Raw genomic sequence first — 11727 nt, 5'->3', positions numbered from 1 at the left:
TAACAAGAGGAAAACAGCAGGGATTTTTTTTAAACTTAAAAACATAAAAAAACCCTATAAAAAAATTTAATCAAAAATAAATTAATTAAAAAAAATTTATTAGAAATGAAATAATTGTGACTACTTAGGTTAAATAAAAACCATTAAATAAATTCGTTAGAATTCGAATTTTTATTTAACATTGAACATTCTCTATAAAAATAAACAAGTTTTTTATTAAACTATTTTAGAAGGCACAATCTATCCTGAGCTTTAGTTATAATAATTTAACCTCAACAACAAAACATACTAACAATTTCATCATTTAGGATTACGTTTAGTTCTTACAGCAGATCGTAAAGTCCTCCTTTGAATTTCTTCACTTGAATCTCCTTCCTGATTATTCTTATTATCACTAATAGAAGTTTTATTCGTTTTTTTAACAACTCCACTTCCTTTGTTACCCTTAATATTATCTTTCACATTTTTACCTTTAATATTTTTCGAATCATTTCCTTGAGGATTTTTATTTTCATCAATACAACTTTCATCATTTTCTTTAAGTTTCCATATATTACTGTGGTTAGATTCAATATTAACTTTCTCTTCTGATGGAACAGTAACCAAAATTTTCGGTGCTTTTGCAGTTTTTTTCTCACTTTTAGCTTTTGAATTACCTTGATAAACTTTAATAGCAGGCGTTTTAGTCGTTCTTTTATTACTTATTGTTGTAGTACTTGATGAACTTTCTCCGATTTCATCATCAGAGGAATCAAAAGGAATCGACTTTACTACACGTTTTTTAGTTAGCGGTGATACACGTTGTGATGCAACAAATTTTACTTGTGAAACATTATTCTCAGGAGTTTTTACAAGTGCGTTATTATCATTTGTGGGACTTGAAACTTTTGGGCTACTTGGAGTTGTTGAATTTATCTTTTGATAACATAAAAGAAGATTATTTAATTGTAATTGATGAGTTTCTTGGTATAATAATGAGTTTTTGTATTTAATTTTTGGTATTAAGGTAATCAATTCAGCGTTAAATTTTTTGGTACCAACTGATAATTTTGCTTGGTGATGCAGAATTGAGATGTAACATTCTAAAAATGTCTCCTTTAAATCTAATAAAATGTTATAATTGAAGATTTTTTTCAGTTTAAGGATATAATTTGTTTTTGAGATTAAAGTATTATAAATAACTAACGCGGTTTTATAAAAATATTCAGCTGTATTCTTTTCGTTATGTGCAGCCCAAAATGTTCCTTTCAATATAAAATAATTCAATACTAACTTTTGGTAATCAATAGATGTACAATAAAAACATTCGCAATCATTTTGATGTGAAGTAAAACGTGGGTATTCTTTTTTAGTGACTTTTAAAGTAGGTGAACCATTCTTTGTAAATTTGCTATAATTATTGTTAAATGTTATGTTGTTATCCAAAGAAATCCCATCGAAATTTTTAATTAATTTTTCAAGATCCTCATTTCCAGATGAGATTTCCAATAAAGTCGATAAACCATCGATTTTTGCTTGACAATCCGATAATTTTTCGCATTGTAAATCCATTTTTGCTAAATACAGGGTTATTTCTGCGTAATAAAATGGGAGAATATACGTTTGACATCTATCTATCAATAATTTCGCCGCTCCACGTCCTTCTCTGGGCCATTTCATATTGTAACTATGAAGTAATTTAATTTCGAATGTGTAACGAATTTCAAGGAGTTTTATACGATTTACATTATTAGCTAAAAATGAATAAAAAAATTAATTTAAAGGTACATTTCCACATTAATTTTCCTTACTTTGTTCACAAAAAACTGAATTTATTTTAGTAAAAATGGTACTACTTCTTTGGATCAATTCCATGTTATTAGTAAAGATATCTCCTTTATCGGGTAAACTCATTAATTTCCACTCAAGAAATTCCAATTCAATATTTATAAATTTATCCCCAAAGCTTGAAGTTTGTTTAAAATAATTTTTTGCTTTCAAATAATATTCATGACTCTTCTTGATGTCCCCTTTATTATAATAAGACGTTGAAACGTACGTGTAGAACTCGCACGCTTCATCGTATGATACTTTATTTATCAATGTTTCTCCTTCTTTAAATAATTGTAAGACACAATCGATATCGATTGAATTTATAATCCGGCCGATCGCTTTAATTTTGTAATCAAAGCGTTGAGTTTTATCGGCAATTTTCTCCAATAATAAGAATGTTTTGATGGCTTCAATAGAATCGGTGTGTAATAAAAATGAAAACGCCAATTCCATAATAAATTCAAATAACTTAAATTCTTCGATTATTTTTGCAAGATGATCCTTAAAGGAAATAAAAAAATTTAATTGTAACATGAAAAACTTTAAATGACTTCAAAAACGACACATTTTGAATTAATTTAAGGAGTGACTGATCAACGTTACTTAATTCTAGATTAATAGCTGCCGCAATAAATGGAAGAAAATAAGGAGAGCAAATGCCAAGGAAAGTTTAGGCTAAATTTATGACACTTCGACAGAAAATCCTCATATTTAGAATCCTCAATAGTTAAACAGACTATTGGTAGATGCTAAACTATCGGTAGATGAATCTATGATAACATTGAAAGGACGAACCTCAATAAAACAATATAATCCAGTGAAGCCAGGGGTTACAAGTTATGGTTTATTGCAGATCAAATTATCAGATTTGAAATCTATCAGGGCAAAGATGTTAAAGTACCAGAGTTCCAGTAGTTTGGTTTAGGGGAAAAAGTTGTCTTGAAATTGACACAGAAAGAATGAGGAAAATATAGAATTATCTACTTTGATAATTATTTCACATCAGTGCCATTATTAGAAAAACTAAAAGCTGAGAAAACTTTGGCGTGCGGCACCATTCGTGCAAATCGTGGAGGTATCCTTAAAAATTCAAAAGTTAGTGAAGATATGAAGCGAGGTGAACAAATTAGTAAATTTAGTGCACTAGATATAGGCTATTTTGTATGGATAGACCAGTGTATTTAGCATCAAATTTGTATGGAAGCGAGACAACTGATGTCAAAAGAAGACAAAAAGATGGTACAAGAAGACTAATATATAATATTAATATGGGTAGAGTAGATCTTGCTGACCAACTGAGAACAAGCTATGGTCTATCCCGTAGGTCTTTATAATGCATACATCATATATTGGAAGTTGTTAGTATCACTTCTTGAATTTCAGCGTTCAGTCACACTTGGACTAATTGCATGGAACCATCATGCTTCTGGATCTACTGCCAAGCAAAGAAAATGCAACGTTTCCACTGTAACTGATGTCAGATTGAGTCAACTGGGCAAACGCTAGGTAACTTTTGATGCAAACAGATGCCGTTGCGCAATGTGCAGCATAAAAAATTCAGTCTCGTCCATATTCTAAGTGTTCACTATGCAATGTATACTTGTGTTGCAACGAAAAAAAAAGTGTAGGGCGGAGTACCATGAAATAATTTAAAAGTAGCACATAGATATACTAATAAAGTTAAAAAACAAATATTTTTTTAAAAAGTCGAGAATTTTTAATTTTTACTCATGTCAGGCAACACAGGGTTAAAAAATCAAGTCTTACAAAGTTCCAGGACGGTTGTTAAAGACGATTTGAGGTAGCTCCATAAAAATTTGGCCTCTGCTGGAGGTAAGTTGTCCCATCTTACTGAAACCATACTTCGCAAACGCAGCTGCTTAATCTTTTTATTTCGATAAATTGAGGTTGTTGTAGATTTCTGTAAGTGGACTCTCTCCAGCATAGCAGCCGGTATGTTGGTTATTTAATGAGGAATATTGTTTTTTAATGCTTAGGGTTGCAGGGCGGTTGTTAAAGACTGCCGATTTGAGGTAGCTCCATAAAAAAATTACCTCTGGTTGAGGTAAGTTGTCTCATCTTGATGAAACCATACTTCGTCAATGCAGCTGCTTATCTTTTTATTTCGATAAGTTGAGGTTGTATCCGATTTCTGCAAGTGGATTCTCTCCAGCATAGCAACCGGTATGTGGACTATTTAATGACGAATACCGTTTTTTAATGCTTACAGAGTTGCAGGACGGTTGTTAAAGACTTTCGATTTGAGGTAGCTCCTTAAAAAAATCACCTCTGTTGGAGGCAAGCTTTCCCATCTTGCTGAAACCATATTTCGCCAACCTTAATCTTTTTATTTCGATAAGTTTAGGTTGTAGCAGATTTTTGCAAGTGCACTCTCTCCAGCATAGCAACCGGTATGTTAGCTATTTAATGACGAATATCATTTTTTAATACTCACAGAGTTGCAGGACGGTTGTTAAAGACTTTCCATTTGATGTAGCTCCATAAAAAAATTACCTCTGGTTGAGGTAAGTTGTCTCATCTTGATGAAACCATACTTCACCAATGCAGCTGCTTATCTTTTTATTTCGATAAGTTGAGGTTGTATCCGATTTCTGCAAGTGGATTCTCTCCAGCATAGCAACCGGTATGTGGACTATTTAATGACGAATACCGTTTTTTAATGCTTACAGAGTTGCAGGACGGTTGTTAAAGACTTTCGATTTGAGGTAGCTCCTTAAAAAAATCACCTCTGTTGGAGGCAAGCTTTCCAATCTTGCTGAAACCATATTTCGCCAACCTTAATCTTTTTATTTCGATAAGTTTAGGTTGTAGCAGATTTTTGCAAGTGCACTCTCTCCAGCATAGCAACCGGTATGTTAGCTATTTAATGACGAATATCATTTTTTAATACTTACAGAGTTGCAGGACGGTTGTTAAAGACTTTCCATTTGATGTAGCTCCATAAAAAAATTACCTCTGGTTGAGGTAAGTTGTCTCATCTTGATGAAACCATACTTCACCAATGCAGCTGCTTATCTTTATATTTCGATAAGTTGAGGTTGTAGCCGATTTCTGCAAATGGACTCTCTCCAGCATAGCAACCCAACCCAACCCGTATGTTGGTTATTTAATGAGAAATATTGGTTTTTAATGCTTACAGAATTGCAGGACGATTGTTAAAGACTTTCCGATTTGAGGTAACTCCATAAAAAAAACACCTCTGGTGGAGGAGTTATCCCATTTTGCTGAAACCATATTTCGCCAACAGCAAAGTTTTCAAAAGCTGGCAGAAAAAAATTACCAAACATAGCCACATAACGCTCCCAATTTACTGTTACTCTGCGATTATTTTCTTATAAAAAATGTGTCCCAATTCCCAATGATCCATATGATTCATCCCTACTCTTCATATCGCGTTCAGAAAGTTGTAGTGCGACTAAAATTTTGTATGGATGAAAGTATTGGTCATTGTGAGATCGCAAAACTGAAGCTTGGACAGCATCGTTGTTGTAGAAATTCTAATGGTCCGTGCTGCTGCTGGTCTCTTGCGGGACACATTTCCAACTGCCTTAACCGCTTCTATTCATAATAAGAAGGATCTATGGGCAGGAACAGCACCGCGACTATTTGCGATTGACTAGCTTCGCGGTTGCAGTAGAAACTGCAACCGCGGATTGCTTTCACCCAAAACATTTTGACAACTGACGATGTTTAACAAACAAATTAACACACCAACGTCTGATTGAAAAAAAAACCCGACCCTGTACAATTAGAAAAATTCTTGCAAATGACAAAAGTATATAGCAAGATACTAAAAACATGATCTGGGATACAGTTATAAACGAAATAATCAAGATACAATCTAGAATATCTATTTGAGCATCTTGTGAATTAATTATTAAACTATTTAATCAATTATTATGAATACATAAACATTTACCTTCATCTTTGAACTGATTTTATTTTATTTTTTAAATATAAATCCCTTACCTTATTTTCAAACGAATCGCTTAAAAAAATTCCTTCCAAAATTTCTCTACATTTAATTAAGGGTGTTTTAACACGGCTAATTTCTTCCATGCTTAACTGATGGATTATGGCACAATCCCATTTATTATTTGGTATATCCATACCATATCTATAAGATTTATCTTCTTTTTCAGGAGGCTGCATCAAAATTTGTTCTTTAATTTCGTTCCCTAAACATTTTATGTTCACGTGATACAACAAATAATAAACTTTAGCGATTTCAATTCGACTCTTATCATTAAAATCGATCGTATTTTTTTCAAATTTACTCAAAAGATCAGTTATAATGGGATAATTTTCTGGTAAAATAATTTCGGGACTATTAAACCAAGCCATAACCAAAGCTTCTCCTGTTAAAAACGAATTCCCAAATTCATTTAATTCCAAACAACAATAGGTTAAAGGTATTTTCGATTTATAAAATGTCGAATAAATTTTAATTTCTTTTAATAAAATGTAAGATATTTCTTCTTCATTAAACGACGTTTTAAACGTTTGTAGTTTTGATTTATTTGTTAATAACGAAGCAATCGTAATTTTTTTAATTGTTAAGTTTTCTTTGTGACTTGTTTTTATTTGAATCCACTTCGAAGTGCAGATGCAAGTTTTAAAATCTTTTTTGCAATGAAACACATTATATGCAATAGCTGCCATTGCTTTTTCAATTTGTCCCAAAGCCATAAAATTGTTACTTATTAATGTAAGAGAAGTATGTAAGAAGCTTCCTTCGTATTGTTCATTGTGTGGTATCAAATTTTCCAAGATTAAGTAACATTTAACCACTATTTCAAAAAATTGTATTGCAAATTCTTTGTAAACATTTTTTTTATCTAATTTTGTAGCTGTGTTAAATATTATTGAGAGTGTACTTGTAAATAAGTTGACATTAATTTCATTTAGATTTTTCTCATTATAAAGAGAAAACGTTTTAATATAAACGTTTAAAATCGTTTTTAAGCAACTTTTTGGAATGTCATCATTATTTAATATATAGTTATAAAATGAATTGATGATCATTAATCGATTTAATTCCAATTTTATTATTTTACATTTACTTTCTAAACAATCACATAATCCTACAATTTCTGTATGATGTTTTAATGTATTTAAATGAGATTCCACACCTTTATCAGGTTTTAAATTTATGTGTTGTAAAAAAAAAACTTCTAAAATCTTGGCGTATTGATTTATGGATTCATTTTCTTTTAAACCATATATTAGGTTTACACATTCAGTAAAAATTCCATTTGTAATCATCATTTTAATGTTAGTTAATATTAATTTAAATAAACCAAATGAGTTTAATTCATTTTCGATGTTTAAAAATGGTTGATACGAATCAAATCCTTTTCTTTGTGACGATAACATATAATAAATTACTTCCAGTAATTTATTTACATTGTTATTTTCAATGCATCTTGTTAATAAATATTTGGATAATGTTTCAAATGCTTTTGTATTAATCAGTTTCCACAATATCTGATACAAATAGTTAAGAATTTTTTTTTCAATAAGTAGTTCTAAAGAAAATCTTGAAATTGTATCAATAATTAAACTTATTAACTTTTCAACTCTCTCATCATTTAGCGCAATCAATTTTGAACTGTAAATTAACAATAAAAGAAATTGTGCTAAAAATGTTTCCAAATGCTCTTTTGATGTGTTTTTGGTAATAAAGGGTGGGCACCAAACATCTTTTAGTTCAAATATATTATTATAAGCATCCTAAAACAACATAAACATTTTATTACGAATCAATTTTATAAATCTTAACCTACCTCTTTGATTAAATATTGTAATAACCTATAAGTGCAGGATAAATAATGCTTTATTTCGTTATCTGTAGGTTGTTTAATAAACGTAAACGTTGCTGAAATCAGCGTTGTAATTTCATTTGGTGTAATATTATTTATCGATTCCGGTTCTTCGCGTGATTTATAAATTAAATAAAGCACTTGAATCGCTTGATTCGTCGTTTTCAGTTCGTGAATGCTCTTGAGAACAACGGTGAAATCTTCTTGTTTTAGTGCGGTTGATATCTTATTTCCTATACTCGATAAAGCCATGGTGATATTAGCGTAATATTAAATTTAACACATGTTTTATTTAAAAAACATAAATGTAAAACTGGTTTAAATACGATTTTGACGGTTGTTTACGTTATGCGTCAAACGTCAAAGTGACAATTGTATAAAAATAAAATCCCTAAATTATTTTTGATATGAAATTGTTTTAATTATTAAGTTATTTTGTTGAAGAGCTTATTATAATTTAGATTCAATGATTTAATATTAAATGTTAAAAAAATGATTACATTTAAGATGGATTATGTTGTTTTGAATTTGTGACAACTATGTACATATGTACAGAGTGGGCAAATTTGGGTGTTATTATAGGCTATCTCAGAAACTATAAGAGATACGAAAAAAGTAGGTGCCATGTCCCGATCTCTATTTTCGATACTAACCCAATCCCGCAAACACCAAACCTCTATCTTCTTTTGTTTTTAAGTTATAGCCAAAAAGTCAAATTTTCGTGATTTTAAAAAATGCTCATATTTCGTTTATTTTTGAAATTAGAGGAATGAGGTTGATACGTTCTTAAGACACTTTTTTAAGTAGAATATACTGCCGTTGAAAAATTTTAAAAATATTTGATGATTTTTGAGATACAACACAAAGTTGTATTTTTTTAAATACAAACTATAGTAGATTATGGTGTTACTGAAAAGAGCATATTTTTAGCTTTCCAATGATGTATTGCACGCACGGTGTATTTGGGAAAAATAAGCGTTATATTTTAATTCTAAAATATTAAAGATTAATATTCAAAATTTTAATTATAGTAGGCGAGGAAAACGTTAAATGCCACTTAGTTACTATAGTAACGTGAGTTTACTGATCATTTCATTCATGAATTTTTCGAAACGAGTTTCCCGCTTAAAAATTCCTCATTATTTTTAAATACATAAAGCGATAAAATTAAAAAATGATTCTTTGAAAATGATAGATAAGGCTCCATATCCCATATAAACATCGTTTCAATGGAAAGTCCACTGCTTAGTTTATGATCCCTAATCTTCCTCTATCTCACCCAATTTCAAAAGAAAAGGTTGCTAATATGAAAAAACTTCTAAATCGCATGGTTGGGGAAAACTGGTAAAATACTACCGAAGATTTCATTCATTGATACCCAACTGTTCTAACCTTACAACCAGTAAGTTTAGTAGAAGAAGATGACATAGTCTGTGACTGTTTACTTCCTGAAGTTGTTGTTCATATTTAATTATTCATTAATTAATACGTTTCTTGTATTTTTAATAAACAAACTTTATCTACTAAACCATTTTTATTGGTGAACAAAGTCAGGGATAAGACACTGAGAAATTTAAATCAACTATTCAAAGTTTTTATTCGTTGGTACAAAACCAACTTTATCCTGCATAAAGCTAGGTGTCCACTTGAGAGAAACTTCTGAGAGTACTCTCGATATCTACTCTCAACTCTGTGTCCACTTGAGACTGTTTTAGCTTTCCGAGAGCATCTATAAAACTTCCGAGAGCTTCCTCTCAGACAGTTCTCTCAGGACCGTGTCCACTAGTGAAATGTGTCCGTGCTATGGAAAGTAAAATTTATTTTCTTTCAGTGCTTGGTGTTTGTAAACATGGATGTAAACAAAATTGCAAGTGCAATAGTGTTGTACAAAATTTCAAAAAAAAATAAATAAAAAGAAGCTGTTGGGTGAAATCATGGATTTGGCGTAGATTAGAGCTGGGTGTCAACAAATATCAACATTCGTTGTCAAATTGTTAGTTATTTGGCATACTGGATTCACAAAAAAGTGAACTCGATTTAATGGCACTTATAAATGCAAACTATAAGTTTATTGTCGTACACGTGATAGCTTAATAGTGGTTTGGCAGTATTTTGGGAAATTATTAGAAAATATAAACTTAAACGCCTCAATTGCTTTAAGAGACTAGATATTGCTGGCAGAAGACTAAGTACTACTAATGAAAGACTTGATGTTGCAAATGAAGCAGATTCTTGTTACAGAAGACTGCACACTACTACCAGAAGACGAAATACTGTTGATAGAAGACTATATATTGCTGGCAAAAGACTAAGTATTGCTAGTGAAAAACTAGATATTGCAAATGAAGCACATCCTTCTTACAGAAGACTACACACTACTACTAAAAAGAACTTAAAGACTTAATTTTACTGTCAGAACACCTATTACTAATGGTACAAATCCCGTTTAAATTTCTGTCCAATACTTGTTAAAATTGCATCCTTCGCTTCCCGATTTCTGTGTTCATTAGATGTGATATTCCAAAGAATTGAATTTTCTTCATACACTTCAATTAATTCAAATATTTCTTCTTGGGACTATTTTCTTTTAGGTGTTATCTTTAAACGTGTTATATTGAGAAAACTCGCAGCTACTCGCAGCAAAATTCGAATTCCTTTTTTGACAGTTACTCTCACGATAGATAAATTGTGCGAGTACAAATCTCAACGTGTTTACTCTCCGAAAGTTTGTGGGGACTCTTTGATAGTTACTCTCAGATGCGTGTCCACCAGAAAATATACTCTCGATAGCTTCTCTGGAGAGCATTTCTCGCAAGTGGACACTTAGCTTAATGGTACAAGACCAACTTGCTGTCATATTCGTGCAAAACCATACAGCAATTAGGTAGTAATTACTGTCCGATCCCGCCTACTATAATCAAAATTTTGAACTTTAGCGCTTACTATTTTGGAATTGAAAATTAATGCTTATTTTCCGCAAATGCACCATACATGCGATACATCATTGGAAAGCTAAAAATATGCTCTTTTCATTAACATCATAATCAAGTATAGTTTGTATTTAAAAAAATACAACTTTGTGTTGTATCTCAAAAATTATCAAATATTTTTAAAATTTTTCAACGGCAGTATATTCTACTTAAAAAAGTGTCTTAAGAACGTATCAACCTCATTTCTCTAATTTCACAAATAAACGAAATATGAGCATTTTTTGAAATCACGAAAATTTGACTTTTTGGCTATAACTAAAATACAAAAGAAGATAGAGGTTTGGTGTTTGCGGGATTGGGTTAGTCTCGAAAAAAGAAACCGGGACATGGCACCTACTTTTTTCGTATCTCTTATAGTTTCTGAGATAGCCTATAATAACACCCAAATTTGCCCACCCTGTACATTCAGCAGCAGAAGTCTGCGTACAAAGAACTTTTAAATACTTCAAATAATGCCTTTGCAAAAATCTGCGTATAGAGTAAAGGGAGTAGTGTAAACAATACATAGCTTATAAATTGTGCTTTCCCGTTTTAATAACAAAACAGTTGATTTCAATTGCATTAGTAGAGAATTGGAAGCTAAAATTTGGAATGGAGACGAAAGGAAGAGAAATTGAAGTAGGAGAACGAAAGATTATTGTAAAGCTATGGAAAGCTCTTCGAAAAATAAAAATAACTGTAGCATCAACTGATCAACTGTCGACAGAAGCGGATCGCCTTTGTTAAAGAACACCTAAATAAGCCTATTCGCCGATATAGCCTAGATGAGAGTAAATTTTGCATTATTTTGTAGTGCTACAGATCTAACGTTACTGATCATACGATTGTAACAGAACGAGAAGGCAAAATCTAACGTTTGAAGATCGGAATTTTGAGGTCGTAAATGACTTTATGTATCTTGATACCACTATACCCAATATCCGGGACGCAATGAGAGAAATACGCAGAAGTCCTGTCCAACTTTTTCAAGTCTAGAAACGTCCATAGAAAAGCAAAGATACAAAGATGGTAGTGAAGTTTGACCTTGTCAAAGGTCAAAGAAGTCGAAGAATGGAGAATACGATACAACCATGAGCTATACA

General features: G+C 31.3%; 1 protein-coding gene across 1 annotated transcript; it reads right to left on the bottom strand.

Annotated features, from left to right (window-relative positions):
* Positions 1–152: 152 nt before the first annotated feature.
* On the bottom strand, positions 153–8030 carry LOC111422841 (uncharacterized). The gene is made up of 4 exons (XM_023056092.2): positions 7620–8030; positions 5803–7566; positions 1791–2313; positions 153–1733 (listed from the first exon to the last, which is right to left on the bottom strand). The coding sequence occupies exons 1-4, from the start codon at positions 7905–7907 to the stop codon at positions 301–303; spliced, it is 4008 nt and encodes a 1335-aa protein (XP_022911860.2). The 5' UTR covers positions 7908–8030; the 3' UTR covers positions 153–300.
* Between the last annotated feature and the right edge of the window lie 3697 nt (positions 8031–11727).

Source organism: Onthophagus taurus, chromosome 7, assembly GCF_036711975.1.
Source record: "Onthophagus taurus isolate NC chromosome 7, IU_Otau_3.0, whole genome shotgun sequence".
Lineage (NCBI taxonomy): Eukaryota > Metazoa > Arthropoda > Insecta > Coleoptera > Scarabaeidae > Onthophagus > Onthophagus taurus.
The sequence above is the reverse complement of the archived record's forward strand: the minus strand, read 5'-3'. Positions and strand labels throughout refer to the sequence as shown.